We start from the raw sequence: 20105 nt of genomic DNA on the forward strand, positions 1-20105 counted from the left end.
CGGAGGATGCATTTGAATGTGAGACTGAAGCCAACCCACACGCACAATTTACCTGGAGCAGGTACAGTAGCTGAAAGAACCAGTCGTTATTCAGCTGTCTGCTGAGTCTTGTTTGTCTTTTTCAGATCCGACCGTTCTGGGCTTCAGTCTGCTGTCAGAGTAGAAGGTGCAACGCTACGGTTTCTGAGCATGACCTCTGACCTGAATGGCCTCTACCAGTGTGAAGCATCTAACCTATATGGAATAAAACACAGCTACATCTATGTGCATGTGACTCCTGGTGAGGTCGAGTTAATTTGCATATGAGTTTTTGTCAAATGTGTTCTTCTATTTTTCATATTTGTTTCTTTTTTTGAGTCTGATTCTGTTTTCATTGTTTCTGTCCGTCACTAAAAAAAGGAGAGATTGCAGTTAAATAATCGATGGAGGTAAACCTATGAGCTCCTATGGAGAAGCTCTGATATCTGGAGTTGAATCTCAGCAAATATTTGAAACCAGGACACACTGGAGCATTTGATACGTATGACATGTGGCTGTGGAACGTCTTTGTATCCAGAAGCTGAAGGACCGCTGCTTGAGACGGTTTATCAACAACCCAGACAGTTGGGAGGAACATGTTATAAAGTAATGTGTTACTGTAATTCCACTACTTTTAAAAGTAACGAGCATGTAACGAAGTATTTTTTTAAATCAAGTAACGCAATTACAATTCTGAAATTTAAATGAGTTTGTTACTCTCTCTTTGGTGACGCGAAGCGGAGGGCCGGCAAATAGTAAGTAAATATCTGCCTTTCAGCACAAAACAGTTGTAGCCACCAAACCTTGTGTATCTCTTTTCATTACATTACAGGTCATTTAGCAGACGCTTTTATCCAAAGCGACTTACATTACACTTTAAACCCATGGCTTTTTCACATTTTGCCCAGGGAGCAATTAGGGGTTAGGTGTCTTACTCAGGGACACTTCGACTTGAAACATAGGGCAGCCGGGACTTGAACCACCAACCTTGCGGTTCCCAGCACACCAGCTCTACCCCCTGCGCCACGACGATCCCTTTTCAGTGGTGTAGAGATAAAATAGTCCCCATACGGGCACGTAAACAGCATTGGGTTGCTCATGACGTCCACCTTAATTGTCCGAAACTGATAATTTGCGGGATTTGTGGGGGAGCGCTACGGCCGACGGGGGCGCCACCTACTGCCGGGGAGGCTAAAGAGGAACCAACACGGCTCGGACCAAAGTCTGATTTAGTTTTTTTCACTGTGAGAAACACGGTGTGTGGGATGAGTGGGGTTCTTTGTTTTAGTTCATATTGTAATAACACTGTCAACTTTACAACCTGCAAACATATTTATACCGTGTTAAAAGTTTATGTGTGTAAAAAGGAGGAAGCGGTTTGTTCATGCAGCTACGTGAGATGTAACGTGATCAGAATCACAATACGAATGTGCTGCGTAGTGAGAAGTAATTTAAAAAATACTAGTAAATAAAAGTATAAAAAGTTTGTCTTAATCCCTTGAGGCCTTGATGCTTGCATGACAACCAGTGAGAGGTTGTATTAGGAGATATAACCTCAAGTTTATGTTGTATTAAGTTTTCAATTAATCAAGCCAATTACTCTGGACTATGAATACTTCACGAATGAAAATGTTAGTGGCCATTTGTTTCTTGCTGTGTGTGTGTGTGTGAGTGTACGCAGTAGTAGTGTTTAGTGTAATTTAAGCAGAAGAACGCTTAGTGGAAGGGTTAAATGTGAGGTGAATAGTGTTAGAATTGTAGTTTGCGTGTTATTAGATATTTGTTATGTTTAGATTAATAAGTTATACATTGTTGTTAGCTGTTATATGAATTAAACAATTGTGAGTTAAAGCTATGCAGAAGCCTCAAGCCTGACTATAGTCAGTCTAAACATGGTCTTTACAGTGTGTACACAATAAGCAGTTGAGCAGACGACAGCTGGGGGGTTTCAGTTACAACCGTTTAGACCAGCAGCTGTCACAAGGCCACTCCCATGGAAACGCATATGTGTTGAGAAGGAAAACAATGTCTTTGCTGTTACTTTGTATCTCTTATATAATTTAATAACACCCCAGTTTTCATCATTCATAATTGTTTAAGGCTTGTGAACACGGCCATGGGGGCATGCAGTGATCTAAACATCTCATCTCATCTCATTACACACTACTATGGAGGCAGGTTTTTTTCAACGTCTGCTTTTTTAATTACAATACTTTCGTAGAGACATTGACAGACTTACTGCGGTCACAACAATCAACCATTTCTTCTTTATTCCCACATGCTATAATATAAAAACATGGTCTATACAGTGTGTACACATACAACAATATACGTACAGAGTGTTACGGCAGCAGAGCAACTGGAAGGTTCAGTTATCACACCATCTGGCAACAGCAGGACATTGTAAACCACAGCAGGATGTATGACTCCACCCTCAAGACGGGGCCTGTAGATGTGTGTCTTCATGGGTGTGTTCATGTTGAAGCTTGGCCCGTCCTTTACCAAACTTTACACTGTGGATGTTTGGGCATTGGCTTCTTTTTTACTGTGTGTCTTTAATAAATAATCTGCTGCTTGTGAGTGCAAAACCACATCATATGTGAAGCCTGACTACAGTGTAAAAGGCCACACTACTATTCTCCCCTGAGAGAGTTGTGCTGCACCTCCCCCATAGAGCGCCATGTAAGGACGCATAAGGAAGGGAACAAGTGCCTTTTCCTGTGTTCCACTAATTAATCCCAAAACACATTTATTGATACAAGGAGATACAATATCTATATGTTGGTATATGTTATATTCACAGTCTGCAGTCTTTGTGTACCTGAGGCCAATATCAGGTTATCTTGGTTACAGGCGTTCCCTCAAATGAGATGATCAAGTGTAAATATCTGTCACCTTTGGGGTTGTGGTTCCACCTTGCGGCCGTGTTTAGCACAGAGGTGCATCACCTGCCGTCCCTTCCAATGATTGGTTTTATGTTGTATTTAATATTCAATGATTGAATGGATTCTAAAAATATTCCATTTAATTTCTGATTATCTCCTAAACGATTAACGTTAGGCCCATAAAAAGGACTCAAGTAAAGGTCTTATGATGATATAAATGTTGACATATTGTTCCATCACTGGAATCTAAGGGCGTTGCTCACTAAATGGAATCTGTGTGGGATGTGGTTCGTTTTTTTCCACATCTACAACATAAGCAATAGCTACAATTATTCTATTTTAGGTGAACTATTCCAGTTTATTTTTAGATGAAGCTGCCAGAGTTTGGTTTCTGTGGGATCAAAACCTCGATCAGAACACGTGGTTCAGCACAATTTGATACTTTGCCGGTGGTGCAAGATCAAAAGAATCAGTCAGTTCAAGTTAAAATCAACGCAGATTTAATAACCAACAGAAGCAGCTACAGTTACAAAATGAACTGGGCCATTGATAGTGGTATGTTCCATGTAAAAACAGGCAGCTATTTTAATTTAATTTAAAATAAACGTTCTTCTCTCAGCCTGAAAATAAATGCTTCGAAGAGAACACTTATCTTCCTAAATTAAATAAAATAATAAGAACATTACCATCTCTGGCTGCATTTAATATGTTTTCGAGTTATAAGGCTTTTACTGTAAAGCGTAAGGGCTTCAAATGGTGTAAATATAAGAGGTGTCAAGTAACGATGTACAAGTACTTTGTTACCTTAAGTAGAAATGTTGGGTATCTTTACTTGATTTATTTTACCCCTGTTTCTTTTTTACTTGTTTTCATTCCGGCTTGTCGTCGTTCAGAAACACACGCACACAAAAAAAAACCTACCCAGATAAATAGCGCGGGTGCGAAAGTGGTCGGTGGCACGTTCCTTTTTAGAACGTCAGGTTGGGTGGTTTGTGGTCGGTTCCTCGGTGGTCGGTTCCTCGGTGGTTGGTTCTTCCGGTGGTCGGTGGTCGGTTCCTCGGTGGTCGGTGGTAGGATCCTTTTCATAAGGACACAAGCCCATCTTAGTTGTGTATTTAGCGACATGGACCCGCCTCCTCATCCTCATGCAAATTCCACATAGGCTAAAACGTTAAATGAGGACCTTCATCATAGATATATATATAACGGCTAGATGTCTCGTCCGCGAATGAACGTCCCTCATATGGCGGCCATCTTGGTACAGTCAGCTCGCTCACCCATAACATTGTGTAGGTGTTGATGAATGTACTTTTTAAGTAACCGTAATGTGCTCAATTTTCAACCGATTTTTGAACGATTTGGTTTATTATGAACGTCAGAAATGTAGTTTTGACACTGCATACATAATATGAATAATTACATTATGTTCTAAAAATAGAATACTTTTCTAAAATAGGTACAAGATTTCCCTTTACAAATATACATCAGGAAATACTGCATGTTGAAATACCCACCCTGTACAGAGATGTAGTTATGACGCTGCATACCTTTGAATAATTACAATAATCATGGGTTATAATCCGTGTCAGGCCTAACAACAACCGCGAACTGTTACATTATTGGCTATAAAGTACAGCCTCTCGTACCTTATTGCTTTGGTATGCAGTGTCATAACTACATCTCTGACGTTTATAACAAACCAAACTGAGATATAATGCGAGACTTTAGAAATGAACACAAAGGGATTCTGTATTTGCTCATTAAGTCTAAATCAGGTTATTTGGCCAATGTTTTAATAACCAAGCGCTGCCAGTTCACTGTTTCCCATATAACAGGGGAGCGCCCCACATAAAGATGTAAACCTATAGGGGAGACACTGCAGTCTGCCTAATCAATAGGGAACAACGTGTGTGTATGTCCTCCGACTCGTGTCATTTAGCCTCACTGAAAAATGGGTTCTGGTTTTGTCTGTTACGTAGCATGCGGTTGATACATTTGTCCCTCTGTTATTTCTGTCACGAACGGGATGTAGGCAGAGGCAGGACCCAAACGCAGACTTGATAAGAAAAATACTTTAATCGTCAAAATCAAAAATGCCAAGGGGACAAAAACGCGGGCAGGGACCAGAAACACACAAGACATTCAGGGAATGACAAGCAGGCATAACATGCAAACAATCATCATTCGGTGTTGAACAATCAATGACGCGACAAAGGACACATGATACACTTTGGCTTAAATACACTGGGAGGTGCAGGTGATTGGACACAGGTGGAAACAATCAGACAATCACAGGGAATGACAGGACAAGGCAGGAAGTGAAGTTACCCAGGGACACAAGGGGCAGGAAACTACAAAATAAAACAGGAAACCACACCGTGACAGTTTCAGCGTTGCCTCCAGCCACTCCAGCTCAATTCTTCTTCCCCGCAATCTATAACCTTGTTCGTTCAAGGAAAAATTGTGAAGGGTAACATACATTTTTGACATTACATGTCGCTTTCCCCTCTCGGCCACCGTACGCTCATTACTAAGCAACATAGATGCGTGAACACACGTGTCAGGTGGCGGTTCAAGTGAAGGATGTGGAGGAACAGAGTAGGTGTAGGAAAACCCAGAGGGAAAACACACAAAAGAGAAAAACTGGTGATGAAACCAAAAAATGAAGTGGAGACAAAGAAAAAGAAAAGACTGTTCAACGAAAAGTGGGCGGGAGTGAAATGTTAAGAGGTCTTTTTTGTTGTTGGGACGAGGGATTTCACAGCGGAAACAATAGGACCATGAAGTTTCCGTTGGCAACATCAAAAGCATTGCAACTAAGAACTGTACAAAGACAACAAAGTACCTCTGCACCAGTTATATACAACAAGCTACTCTTTTTCTCTTTGTCTTAGCATATGTTTTCATACAAAAGGAGCTTTACACACTTGGTAAAGCTCCTTTCGTACAGGTGACGTAGTCTTGATAGTCTTTGGGTGTTTACAATGGTCATTTACATTTGAAACGATTGTAAGTCGAGTTCTTCAAGTAAATTGTAGCAAACTGTAGTTGACTTAAATTAAATTACACTCAGTTTCCCAACAATAAAAATTGTGGCTAATGAAATTGCTGAGTGGTTACTAGTAACTGGAAAACCACTGTAGCCACAGTGGGTGGTGAGCAAAAATGTTAACGTCAAGCCCTGCTGGTGTGATAATGAAGGGCAGTCAGAGCTTGAAAAACAAACAGGGAAAAACTGAATATTGTGTATTTGTTGTGAGATCTTTTATTTTCATATTTTTTTACATTCTTTGCCTCCCTGGATGCAGGATATCGTATGAAAGGAGGTGAAAAGTTTTTTTTGTGGTTTGTAATGTCCTTTGGGAGATTCAAAACAAAACTTCCACTGAAACAATGACCTGAACTAAAGTCAGCATGTTGATGACACGACTAAACTGTTGTGACTTTCCAGATGCAAAATGTTAATACTTAAAAGAAAATATCAGTCTTCTAGCAAACACGCCAACTTTAACAGCTGAACCAAACAAATAAGTTTGTCATCCAACGTGTTATCCGAGCTGCGTGTAAGGAGACTTTGCGTTGTGTGTTCACAGGGTTTCACCCAACATGAGTGAGAGGAGCCTGTTCGAATGTCCTGGTCCACTAACTCCCATTCACACGTTCTTATGCTTCTGAACATGACTTAACCATTGCAAATGCTAATGTTATTCTTTTTGAATTGGAAAGCGAATACGTAAGTGCTTCAAACTTGCATTCTTACTAATGGCTACCAGGGACGGGGGACTCCTTTGCAAAAGAAGCACTGTGGCATTGAGGTCCATGATGTTACAACTCGCTCCAGGGAAAGCCTGGTGCAACGACCTTTCCTGTTCAAAGTTCTCCTTGACAGAATATGAAAATTTGACAGAGAACACGCTGCCTGTCAATCATCCATTCAGTCTTCAGCAGAGCTCACCTGCAGCATATTGCACACATGCAACACAGCACGGAGAGAGAGACACAACAACACAACTGGTTTTATTAACATTTAACTGAAACCACAGTCTGGCACTTAACCACACGCAGCACTCAGGGTGCTAGACCCGCCCTCTCGACGCCTGCGCTTTGTACTTGTCCATCAGACGTGTCAAACAATTTTTATATGACATTGAATTTAGACCAGTTGAAATCAATGATTGATTGTAGAACAGTTCATGTATCTGTTTCCTAACCACTGACACACAATTCAGTACACTTTTCGCCTCTTCATGCCTTTCTAAAAAATGTACACAAAATGAGGGCATATTTCTGACTGCAGCTTGATTGATATGTAATGCAAAGCTGATGCACGGGTCATCCTGTCACACGCTCTTTCAGTTTGCGCTCACACTCAAGCACACACACAGTGTGTTCTGCCAGGGTTCCTACCTGAGAAGCATCTCAAATACTCTCAAACATCCATCAATGAAAGAGTCAAAGACACACAAAAAGGATGTATTCTTGAGGCTTCCTGTATGTGTGTTTGTGTGTGGGCGAGCCGTGTAGAATCTGAAAACATGGTCACGCTTAAGGAGCCCTCTTTCACTCTGTAGTGGTGATAACATGTATGTGGCCTCATGTTTCACTAGTTGCAAATATTGAAGAGCAGGAAGAAACGAATGCAATGAATCCAGCTAATTAATGGGAATCATGGTTCAGTGTTAATGTGTTAAAGACAAATTATTTGGAGATGACTTTTTGTATACATCAATGGAATCATATGAGCCTGCAGCATGTTGATGTTCTTTTTCTTGCTCGTCGGCCTCTTCTCACTCAGTCCCCTGTGAATATAACTTATAGACACCTGCTGATCGCCATTACTGTAGGAGAGAGAGAGAGAGAGAGAGAGTGGGGGGGGGGCGGGCTTGGGCACTTTATAGCATATCTCAAGATTCACAGTGTAACTCCATTGCGTCAATTTTTATTGTATTGTATATTTCATTGTATTCATGGTAATCGAGTGATAAAAAACCTCACCAGTTCTCAATAGTATCTAAATGTTGCTACAATGGAAGAAAAAAAGATGGGGAATGCAATTCAGAGGAATGGAATACACACACACACACACACACACACACACACACACAATGCATAATGTCCTACTGCTTTGTTGATGTAAGAGGAGTGGAAACAGATAATCACAGCAGCCTTTGCTGATGCAATGAAACAACTAAAGCACCTGCTCAACTATTCACCAATGACAGTGTTTCCCTGTTTGTCTCTATATATAATTAACTCTCCTTTGAAAAGACTGGGAAATACATTGCCTGGCCTTTGTCATGCTTTATGTAGCAGACATCTAAACAGAAAGAAAAACCCCATTAACTAAAACCTGATCGATGCGAGTGACAGTTATGATCAAGAGTGCTCTATCTTTGTGTAGCGTTAAGTACATGAAACCTGTCCACCTCTGACGCCTTTGCTAAGTGTGAGTTCCGGTTCCTGTTGACATTCTGCAGAGTGTGTGAGTCATTCCAAGCAAATGAATGTGTTATTTTGTTTTATAAAAATAACAGCCTTCTGTGACATCATCAGCTAGGTTTGATGGTCTAAAGGTAAACATGTCATTTCAAGTCAATGACGTTATTCTCTATTTGTTATCACTTGCTTGAATAACTCTAATCACTAATCATCATCAATCAATAAATCAATCATCAATCACCATCACTTTGTGTGCATTACCAAAATATTTGAATACACGTTATATATTATTTGTTGTTGTTTGTAATGCTCATTATTTAGATTTACTTCACGTAAAGACATGTATAGACATTCTGAATTACGTCCTAAATCTGTGACTGCTTGTATTTTCAGGGTTGCAGGGGAGCAGATCCCAGAAGAAATTGGGTGATAGCAGGTAACACTTTTATTTCACATTGAGCACCATTGGAGTTTTATCCTCAAGACCTGTTTATGGTTCCTGATAGCATCCATCGCTTGTGAGAAGGCACTCAGTAGTTCAGAGTCACAATGTGGCTAAAAGGTTTTCCTGCAGTTGAGCATTTCATGTGTGTTTCTTATATTCTGTTTATAACAATAATGAGAAACAAAGTGAGAAAAGTGACTACTTATAATATATTTATTAGAGTTTGTTCCTCAGCATTCTAATTGTTTGGTTCCCACGTTGACTTAATGTCTCTTTGTTCCTCTGACTTACAGCACAAAGCTGAGCTGTGAGCAGCCGAACTAACAACTAACCACTTCCTTTTCTCTGCGCCTCCTCCACAAATACATCGAGGTGTTAAACTTGCAGTCGGTCTTTCTCTGTCTGATGGTCATCATGTTCCACCTGAACCAAGCAGCTCTTCTCTCCATCACACTGTTCATGATGTGCCAAGTCTCTGCAGGTACAGAGGACATTTGTGTTTGTTATTTATGTTCATTCTCTACATTTAATTACAGATTGTATTTGTATTGATTGGTTGTTTCTTTCAATGTTAGATAGTAATGCAGTTGAGCAGAGGAAAATATCGGTGTACAGAGGAGAGTCCGTCACCTTCACCTGCAACGTGTCCAAGACAAAAGTATCGCAAATCCAGTGGACCAAAGACAGATTATCTTTTGTGTTTGAAGTCTCATCAAATAAGACTGTTTCAAATTTCACTTCACACCGACTGACAATAGACACAAACTTCCCCTCAAAGATGAATATTTCAAACGTTCAGCCTGACGATGCAGGAATCTACAGATGTACTTTATATGAAGAGAAACGCACGAGGAGTATTGAGTGGAATTTAACGGTGTCTGAGGAACATGAAGGTAAGTAGAGCACAAAACAATTCACCTCTACAGACACACTGCATTTCAAACCTCAAACCTAAATTAATTCCTTAATTCCTAATGTTATTTTGTGCAGAATTCAGTTATTTGTGGTTATATATCACAACTGCAACTGGATCTCTTCTAAGTTTCTTCATCACAGCTGTTTGTCTCTACAGGTGAGTAATAGTTTCCATTCATTGCTGTGTGTGGAAAGTGTAGTAGCAGTAATTGTTGTGACAAAAGTTGAAACTGTTTAAAACACAAGTTATTTTCTCTTCATCTTTGTGGACAATGACTTCCTCAGCACCATCTGTGCACATTGTGTGAAATTGTAGTAGGGTTGCCCGAACTGTTACTGTCACGAATCGGGTAGGCAGAGGCAGGACTCAAACGCATAGTTTTGACAACAAAAGGTCATTTTAATTAATCCAAAAATCCGAAATCCAAAAAAACACGGACACTGAAAAACGCAGACACGGACCAGGAACAGGCAAGATGTTCAGGATAGAACATTCACAAACACCAACTACATAAAATGACGCGACAAGGAACAAAGTACACAAAGGGCTTTAACACACTGGGGAGGTGCCGGTGATTTAAAAAGCACTTTAACAACAAAAGTGCTTTTCTCCTAATTTTTTCGGAGAATCTTTCTCATTCCTGATGCAGAGCTGTCGTCTGTTCTGGAAAATGAGGTGGATTTCAATTCCTGACTTATTGGTGTCATCCCATGAAAAATCAAAAATGCCCTTTGTGATGCTCTTGACATTGTGTCCGTCCTGACCTTTGATACAGCAGTTAATAGAATCTCACCGAGTAGCTTAATGCTCTGCTTTAGTCCTCCTACAAACAACACTGTTAACATACGAGGAATACCGACTAGCACATCAAAAATAACCTCCTGTCAAAAACACAGCACAGGGCGTACCTATTAATTATTAGTTATGTTAGGAAGGAGATTTGACCCAGCACACAGAGATCACACAGGACTGATAATCTGTAGAACGAGTTTAATGACGGGGGATTTCAATGGTGGGGACGCCAGAGGGACGGAGGCAGGTGGCACGGCAGGTCAGAGGAGGGACAGCAGAATCTGGACAAAGGAATCAGGGATCAGCACAAGAACAGTATGAATACTCAAAGTCGTGGGGAGCCAGGATACGAAGTCAAGTTACCACACAGGGGTGTATAACGATCTGGCGCTGGAGAAGCAGAAAGCCCGGGTTTAAAATACTGTAGGGGTGAATGGTGGAATGGAGATCAGCTGTGTGGGGACGGTTCTGGATGACTGGCCACGCCTCTTGTAGGTGGAGACAAACAGCACAGACAGACACACCGGGGAAAAGGAAGGTACAAACACACAGGATGGGGAGAAAACCGCAGCTGACCCATAACAAGTTATGTAATCGACATCATCTGAAGAAACAAACCAATTATGAAACAGCTGATTTGCTTGTATTTGATGTAAGGTCAAAGAAATATAACCCAAGAAACCATAATCAATTCACATACCCAAAATCACATAGTTAATTTATAATCTACTGGAAATTAACCTCAAAATAAGTAGAAAGACAACCCAAATTTAAAGTATCCCAATACTAAATACATTTTTAAAACACTATTTAATGATGATTTTAACCTTTAAACTTTAGCAGATTTTAACTCCGCTGAATACACACAAATCAATTTTTATCCAATTACTTTTAGCTTGAATACTTTTTAAAACACACACTAAATGTGTGAACATTTGAACATATGAACATTTGATCTTGCATTTGATGCCATAAGTAGTCAGCCACTCAAAAGCTCACCGGCTCCTTCTTCAGTCTTTGCAAGCTTTATTCCTGCAGTCTCCTCCTTCCAAGCTCTTCAATCTCGCTTTCTCACACTGCTCGCTCTTCACTGTCCTGTGAGTGAGTGCCTCCAACCCCCCTGATCGCCAGATCCTCTCCACCTGGTGCATTAAAATCTCAGCCTCCAGCCTGAGAGACACACCTAAACCTACCTCCCAGCCAGAGAGGGGCTCGGTCTGCAACTCAACTCAACAATGGTGGAGTTTGGTTGTGTGACTTTGGTTCACAGTGGAAGATACAAAAGCTCACAAATTAAGTTACACACATGAAAGGTGGTCATTGCCTCCACTTGGGGAAACTTAGCTCTTTTTGTTTATATTATTATTCTTTTACCATTTTTGCATGCCTACTCAAGTAGCTTTGAACTCAATACAGATCCAACTTTCCAGCCCAAACGTTTGAATTAGGGAACAACACGGTGAAAGTACTTCTGTAATTTGACAAAGTCATTCAAGATTGTACCGCTAGTACTTGAAAGTAAAGAATCTGACTAGTAATTCCGTCATTGACTGTGAATAAATTGTTATCACAAAACTGTATTTAACTTTGAACTTGATCTTTTCAGAAAAATCAGAGCCAGAAAATCAAACCAGAGTCACGACCAGTTTCCTCTCCACTCAGCAGGAGAGGTCAGAAGAACTTTGTCGTCCTCTTTCCTTTCCTGTCTCTGCTACGGCGTTGAACTTACATTCTTCACTTCCTTCCTCCGTAGACGACCCTCAATCCACCGCAGGCCGGCACAGCCAGTGGAACCAACAACAAGCGGCGGAGTCAGTACACAGAGAGGCTCAATTCAATCTATGGGCTCCACTGAGCTGACGACACATTTCAATGAGCGTTAAACAAGAGACAAGAAACCAAGAGCTTCAGAGGACGTCAATCACACCGATTCCTTTGTGCGTTATTACATTAAAACCAGCAGGTCACTTCAAGGACTGTTTCCACTTGTGTATTTATGCTTCTCTTTGTGTTTCCTAATGTTCATAATGGTTTATCTGTTGTGTGATGTGTTGAATGTTTCCATGTTTGTGGTTTATTGTGAAGGCAAAGATGTGAGTTTAACAGGCTTCAGTTGGGGGTCGGTGCCCTCTAGTGTCTCATGAGAGAATTACACAAGGTCCTTTCAAACAAAGTGCATCACATTCAGAGACCTCAGCACAGGTTTATCTCTGATCATTTCAGTGGCGTCTCTGAGTGTGTGTTGCTGATTGCTGATTTCATGTAAACCAGATTGGTCCATCAGACAAAAACAAATAAAATGTGCAATCACTTTGTTGGAACCATGCAAAGAAAGTTGTGCAAAAAGAGAACTAATATTTGCCAAAAATAGCTTATTGCAGAGGTCTTCAACAGGGCGTCTGCGCTCGTACTGCAGGGGGATTGGGGGATGTTTGGTTGATTTACCATTTGGTAAATATATATATATATATCTTTTTTTCCCCACAAATTTAAATGTCTTCTGAATCAGAATTGTATTGTCTTTAACATGAATCCAACATATTGTAGCAAACAGATAAATAAGAAGATGTTATCTTTCAGTCCGCAACACACACATTCAGGAGGGAGGAGTACACAGACCATGTTTTCTTTGCTGCAGTAGTTTTTGTTGACTGTGTTGATAAATGTCTTCTGCAGTCGAATTGCTACATTACTTTTAGCTAAAAGAAGCTATTTTAATTTAATTTAAATGAACGGAAAATGGTATTTTCTCGGTCTAAAATAAATGCTCAAAAGGTAACGCATATCTTCCTAAATAATAATAATAAGATCAGCATCTCTGGCTCCATTTCATGTTTTTGATCTATAAGGCTTTTCCTGTCGAGCCAGAGTGTGTAAAGGTTTGAAATAGCGTAAATATAAATGGGACACCTCTGTGCTGCAACATATCACGTCACCATAACAAGATAAAAGTATATAATAGTATAATTGAGGGTATTTATTTCATACCTTTTACTCCATGTTTAAACGCCTTCCAGGCTCTTTCCTCATGAAATTAGCAGTCATTTTGGATTAGGTTTTTAATGTTTTCACAAAACAACTTAAATGACTTCCATGTGAGTTTCATGTGAGTTTTCACCTTAAAGGGCTTCTGCTGTCAAGCGACAGAAGGGCTTGTCGTGGTGTAAATTTGCTCTTTGCTGCAACTTACCACATCACCTTGACAATGTCAAAAAAGATGTTGACAGGCCCAATTCTCATCTCCCAGCCGACCCCTCAGAGACTCAACTGACGTCACCTGTTTACTCGTTGTGGGCGAGGGCTTTAAATTGTGTGGATATAAAGGGGACAACACTTTGCTTCCACATGTTACGTCACAAAGACAACGTCAGAAAATATGATTTACAACTGAGGGTATTTATTTAATTTTTACTCTATGATTCAAGCGTCTTTCAGGCGCTTTCACAAAAAAAATCATGCCGTTTGGGACGTGACGTCCCATTGCAATGACTTGTGGGTAATTCCTAGTCAGCACAATGCTAACGAACAGCTAAAGGTTAGCTCAAATTAGCTCAAATGTCTACCAGAGAGCCGCCAAACACGCAATGATTTGAATGAACTAAAGCGGGTGCGCGCCTCAATCTCCGCGGGTGCGGAAGGAGGCAGATCGGGATCGCGTGTAACGGATGACGTGATCTTGCGGCGGAGCGCGATGCTCTTATTTCTAACCACAATGATCCTGATCACAGCTGTAGACGGTACGTAGCCATGAATAAATGATTTTCTTTTATACAACTAACGTCAAGGAAACGATGAGCTTTTAATGACGTGGCACCTTCGCAGCAACCATATATATCTACATGTGCAGATACATTAATTAATTATCTTTACTCTGTTGTGTTCAAAAATGAAGAAACGCCGGACGGACAGAGGTCATCGCTGATCAAAAGGTTAAAATCAAATGTATTTAATAAAGGAGATGTTGTTGTGGTAAAAAGAACATCTCAGCAACCAACAGGCCCCAGGTCAGTCCTTTGACCATCCCTAGTGCCCGTCTGTTGCCTCCACCAGCGAACTAGAACAATGGTTCCTACAGGTATTTATAACAATGCTTAAAGGTGTGAAAGTCAGTGTCCACACCTCTGGGAGTGGTCTTCTGGTGAGTTCAATGTAACTCGGATTTCGAATGATCCTTAGTCAATATCAGTTGTTGTTTAAGTATTACATGCATGCATTCCAGTTGATTACATCAAATACAATAATAACTGTACATTGGTATTATTCTATTACAGTTGCAGAGTTACAGTGGTTTTACAGTATTGTCATTACTTTATTGATTACACAGTTTCAAAATCATGGCTGTATTCTGATTTACACTATATGCATTTTTATTAATTTTATTAACCGGGTCGTGTATTTTTTTCTAATATCCTACAACTCCTGCGGACAAACTGTTTTGGTGCTTGATTGGTTGATTGGTTTACTTACATGGTGTCTTCCCAACAGTAATAGAATATATTGATTAAATAGTAGATAAATGTTGTATTCACATTCATTTGAGTTGAAGTTTTGCCTTTCATTGTACTTTCACCATAATGTTAAATAAAATTACAGATCAAGCTTCATGGGATGTGTACAAAGGATTCATTAAGATTAAGTATTGTATTTCAAACCATATATTTACTATATATAAAATTCTAACATGATTCATTATTTACACAATGTGCATGTTTTTATGTTTCACAATAAAAAATTACCATTACAACAATTTACACACAAACTACACATGTAGTATATACATACAAACAAAACGGAAACAACTTGTTAACGGATGTAAGCTGTTCTAGCCCGGATATACTTTCAGAGGAATAAAACACAGTTGGGCATCAGTTCTGCGCACTGGAACTCAATGAAAAAAGCGATAAAACTGTATTCACATCTCGGTTTCTGTACAGGACAATGGAACAGTTGAACACATTTCCTAACGTATGTTAACACAACTGACTATTTAGTTTACTTTTTTTTCACCTGTCCCACCACACTGTGTCTGTAAATACACTTAACCATGTTCAAATGGATCACTATTATTTTATTATTCATCTTTATCATATTAATCTAATCCATGAAGATCTGAGGCTCTGTGAACTTTGATCGCTGCTCCTTCAACTCAGTGCTTCAAAATCAACTTTCTCTGCTATTTTCTGTCTTCTCTCTGAGCTGCATGTGAAAACAAATGTTTTTTCTAAATTGGAAGCTGGTGGGTAGGTCAAGTGCCGAATGAGTGTTTCTGCTGACACCTGACAGACGCCTTGCCACGCCCCCCCCCCCCCAAATGTTCTACATGTGTACAATCAAAAAGCTAGTTTTTGAATATTAAAGGTATGATACATTTACTGTTCAATAGGTCCCCACAATGCTGAAAGTATATGCGTTCAAGACTTGTATGCACTTTTACAGAAAATTAAATGACCTTCCTATACTAAGATTGGAGATTCTGAAATTACACATCAGTCATTGTTTGGAAGTCAGCGTACATAAGACTATTTTGGATGAATCTATTAATTGGTGCAGCAAAATTATTTGGCATTATTTACTGTTTTTTGCTTCCTAACTAAGCATCCTATTCTTGATGAGATTTTATTTACCTTACAGCTCTCCAGGTGATTGGAGGAAACGTGACCGTGGTGGAAGGAGGGACGAGCATCTTGCCGTGTAAACTCATCAACGCTAAGGACTCCCTCACCCAGATGGCATGGAGGAAGGAACCTGAGGAGGACAATTTAATTTTGATTAAACCCATTACTGGAATGAAATTCGTCAACGGAGTGGATAAACGATTTGAATTTTTTGGGGACGTTAGCGACTACAACGGATCGCTACGGTTTTCCAACATCACTTTGAGAGATGAAGGCACCTACACGTGTATCTTCACTCTGTTCCCCTCTGGAAATGTCCAGACAAAGATACTTCTAAACGTGCTTGGTATGTTTCATTGTATAAATGTGTGTGAGAGGAAACAGCGTTGACCTTCATGCTCACATGTGGACTTCTCTAACTTGCTCTTACTCTGCTAGTGCCTCCGCTCACAAGCCTTGAGGATAATCGTCCTATTTTGGGTGAAGAAGAAGTTCCCCTCGTTACATGCAAGGCAGCTGGTTCCAAACCTGCTGCAGAGGTGCGTTGGCTCAAAGGTACTTTGGCAGAAAAAGTGACGGAAAGAACTCACGTCACCCGTCATGACGACGGTACGACAACCACAGTCAGCTCGCTGTCTGGAGCGCCGAGCAGAGAAATCCACGGTCACTTGGTTGAGTGTATCGTCACTAATGCAGCCCTGTCAAAAGAGGAGAGGCTGCCTTTCAACATACAGATCTACTGTGAGTACACACACGCTTCATCACGCACTTACAATGTGGAGCATTCTTCTTCATTTATCATTGGCGTTTAGGAATTTATTTCCTATTTAATTATTTTTTTAATTATTAACTAATTATTATTAATTATTTAATCATTTAATTAGGGGGCGGCACGGTGGCGTGGTGGTTAGCACTGTCGCCTCACAGCAAGAAGGTCCTGGGTTCGATTCCACCCAGTGGCCTTACTGTGTGGAGTCTGCATGTTCTCCCCGTGTCTGCGTGGGTTCTCTTCGGGTTCTCCGGCTTCCTCCCACAGTCCAAAGACATGCTCTGGGGATCAGGTTAATTGGGGACTTTAAATTGCCCGTAGATGTGTGAATGTGAGTGTGAATGGTTGTGTGTCTCTGTGTTGGCCCTGCGATTGGCTGGCGAGCAATCCAGGATGTACCCTGTCTATCGCCCGAAGTTGGCTGGGATGGACTCCAGCCCCCCCGCGACCCTGTGTGCAGGATAAGCGGTTTGACAATGGATGGATGGATGGATTAATTAAAAGCAGTAGATGAAGACAATGTTTGCATGTTCACCATCACATGTGTTCTCAGTTGTTTTGGCTGATTGGGTCTCTGCTGTCGCTGTGAGGTTCTAAACGATTCCCGGGATGGATATTATGCGACTAAAAAAGCCTACATTCTCACATTATTCAGGTACTATTTAATGTTGCTGAGGCGGTAAAAGCAGCAAGAAAAAAACGTCTCTACTTGTAAAGTTACAGAGCTGGAGAGATTTCTGTCTGTAATATTATGAGCACAAAACCTCTGTGAGCTCTTGATGCTGATCAACAGTTCTCTTCCTCGTGACATTCATGCTGTTATGACCTCTCCTCTTGTCTCGTGGTTTTCTTGCTAGTGTTTCTTCACATTCCTGTGAAAGAAAGTAAAGGGTCAAGACTACATGAGGACAGAATTAAGACAAAGGACTTGGTCAATCCAGGAAGAGCAACATGTGTTCCATGTCATTGATCCAGTGTAGAAGGACTGAAGTCAGTTGACACGCTCAGGTTACTCGTTGGTTCTCTGAGCACAAAAATGTCCGTACACACCGACAGCGATTGGTAACCAAGAATGTACGAGCTCCATCATGGAGACCTACTGGAATGTTATTTTTCTACTCCTCTTCCTCTGGTTTTTCCAATGGTTAAACTCAATGAGCAATTATTCCTCTTCATCGGCACCATTTCCTGAACTACTCTATTCCTGTTTCCTCTGCAGCCAAACACAACCTGCCACCACAGCAGCATCGCCAGCTGTTTTTCTTACTGACTGGCACATTTAACACAGGCAGGCAAGTTTATTTATAGAGCAACAACAAGGCAGTTCAGAGTGCTTCACATAAAACTGGTAAAAACATCAAAACAGGAAGCAAAAGGAAATTGGAAAACAATTGAGATCATTGATTAAAACGTTAAAAACAGACATTTAAACAATAAACAAGCTAAATATCAGCATGGGGCCGTGCATTTCATACCTGGGTCTTCTGTTCTGTCTTACTGTAGTTGAATAACCTCATTATGACGCCACGGTTACAGCTTACTATTTGATTTGTATGAACACCTCATATTCACATAACACTGTAACATTTAAAGAGAAATAAAATGTCACGTGAAAACTCTGCACACTCAAGCGAACGAGCCATTCACTACTTACGATTCTTTGTTAGTGCCTGAACCTCTTTCTAATTCACATAACTAAAAGGATTTTAAATCTGTTTTTTCAGGTTCCAGAACCAAGGTTCTGAACTTTCTTTAGTTCCCTGATCACGGTGACACACATTTTTAGCTTGTGGTATTTTTGTTCCTCAAGCCAAATAAATGTAATTAATGCCACATCTTATTACGCATTGTAATTATCAGTCACTGTATGTGGCAAAACTGAAACCCCTAATAATCTAATCCAACTAGGAAGAAAGGAATGGCTTGTCCGTGTGTTGAGAACCAGTTACTAAATCTACTTGGTGGGCAGATGTTTTCCTTTTTTTTCTCGTCCACGCCCACATTCTTTTCACTACAAACCAGATAAATTCCCTCTAATACACCCGAGAGGCAAAACCCTCTCTTGAGCATAGGAACTACTCTTTGATCACAGTTCTGTAACATAATAATATATTATTGTAATTATTGAAGGAATTTTCTGAGTTGATGTCCCCCAGGCCATTCAAAATCTCTCTTCACAAAACCAAAGCCTAAACCTGGAAGCTAATTTGGACTAATTAGGATATTTTGGATTATTTTTTTGCTCGAAAAGAATATCTATAAAAACTATTAAGACGGCCAGTTCATTAAACCGATATAGGGAAATAATTCAGCTGAATGGGTGGAGCTCTTTTCCCGCAGGTGGATCAGACGTCTAACGAGAATACAAGTTTGCATATATATTTGTATGTATTTTATTAAATGAGGAGCTGTAACCAGCTGTAAAGGTCATTGTAGATCTCTTTCTCTCTCATTATATTTATATTATTTGTGGTTATTATAACAATAACACACCTCATTTGCTCTCACAGTCCCACCCACTGAAGTGAACATCAGCAAGAAATCGGAGGATGCATTTGAATGTGAGACTGAAGCCAACCCACATGCACAATTTATCTGGAGCAGGTACAGTAGCTGAATGAACCAGTTTTCAACAGTCAATCTTAACCAAATAATACTTATCTTCTAGGGGTGTAACGATTTATTTTAACTTCGATTCGAATCGCGATTCATGGTTGCCGATTCGATTCATGGACGATCTGGGTTAATTTAGAACGATTCGATTCGATTCAGTGACTTGAAATCGATTCACTAACTTTACTGGACAGTGCAGGCAAAGTTTCTGAGATCCCTGTTGTTTCTTGTAAGAAAATAAGGTTTAAATTAGTTATGGATTATTATAAACAAGCAAACAACAATTGATGGCAAATGTATTAACCTTTTTATTTGAATCAAGTGCCATTTTCAATGTAAACATTACACAATAATTACACAATGTTTGGATCAATTTACAGAACCCCGGATTTTCAACCACATTGTAGGGTCGCAGATCTTTACAGATAAACTTGGCAATTGTTACTGTGATGTTGAGTTTGGTGCTGGGGAGGCCTGAGGTGTCTGCAAAGCTGGAGTTACCTGCTGCTGCTGCAGCGGTGACGCTGCTAGAGGTCCTGACTGTCGGCGTTGTTTAATCCCACGGCGCCTTAGCAGATGGCCGGAAAGATTTGTCGTGTTTCCGTGTTTTTTT

At 40.3% G+C, this 20105-nt stretch overlaps 2 protein-coding genes across 25 annotated transcripts in view; both read left to right on the top strand.

Moving 5' to 3' along the window:
• The window catches only part of LOC120834313 (nectin-1), a 71100-nt gene that overhangs the window by 25380 nt on the left and 25615 nt on the right, over positions 1-20105 (top strand). For 6 of the 24 annotated variants that reach the window (XR_013452981.1, XR_013452980.1, XM_078090324.1 and 3 more), the window contains exons 2-4: positions 16127-16456; positions 16549-16851; positions 19390-19483. The exons of 13 other annotated variants lie outside the window; for them this stretch is intronic. Coding sequence is in view for 7 of the 11 variants with exons in the window: in XM_078090324.1 (XP_077946450.1) it covers positions 16127-16456; positions 16549-16851; positions 19390-19483 (727 nt within the window). In the remaining 4 variants the exon portion in view is untranslated. Of the gene's footprint in view, positions 1-13832; positions 14233-15340; positions 15461-16126; positions 16457-16548; positions 16852-19389; positions 19484-20105 lie in introns of those variants that run through there. 5 more of the 24 variants (XR_013452982.1, XM_078090328.1, XM_078090327.1 and 2 more) reach the window with 5 other exon arrangements.
• On the top strand, positions 8741-12850 carry LOC120834317 (uncharacterized). The gene is made up of 6 exons (XM_078090333.1): positions 8741-8778; positions 9160-9268; positions 9363-9680; positions 9778-9859; positions 12102-12165; positions 12249-12850. The coding sequence occupies exons 2-6, from the start codon at positions 9193-9195 to the stop codon at positions 12348-12350; spliced, it is 642 nt and encodes a 213-aa protein (XP_077946459.1). The 5' UTR covers positions 8741-8778; positions 9160-9192; the 3' UTR covers positions 12351-12850.

The sequence above is a fragment of the Gasterosteus aculeatus genome, chromosome 16, assembly GCF_964276395.1.
Source record: "Gasterosteus aculeatus chromosome 16, fGasAcu3.hap1.1, whole genome shotgun sequence".
NCBI lineage: Eukaryota > Metazoa > Chordata > Actinopteri > Perciformes > Gasterosteidae > Gasterosteus > Gasterosteus aculeatus.

Excerpts from the sequence above, each read along its gene's own strand:
- LOC120834317 (XM_078090333.1), top strand. The coding sequence starts at position 9,193 with ATGGTCATCATGTTCCACCTGAACCAAGCAGCTCTTCTCTCCATCACA. Across the intron at positions 9,681-9,777 it reads GGTGTCTGAGGAACATGAAG|AATTCAGTTATTTGTGGTTA; the intron begins GTAAGTAGAGCA and ends TATTTTGTGCAG. Across the intron at positions 9,860-12,101 it reads ACAGCTGTTTGTCTCTACAG|AAAAATCAGAGCCAGAAAAT; the intron begins GTGAGTAATAGT and ends TGATCTTTTCAG.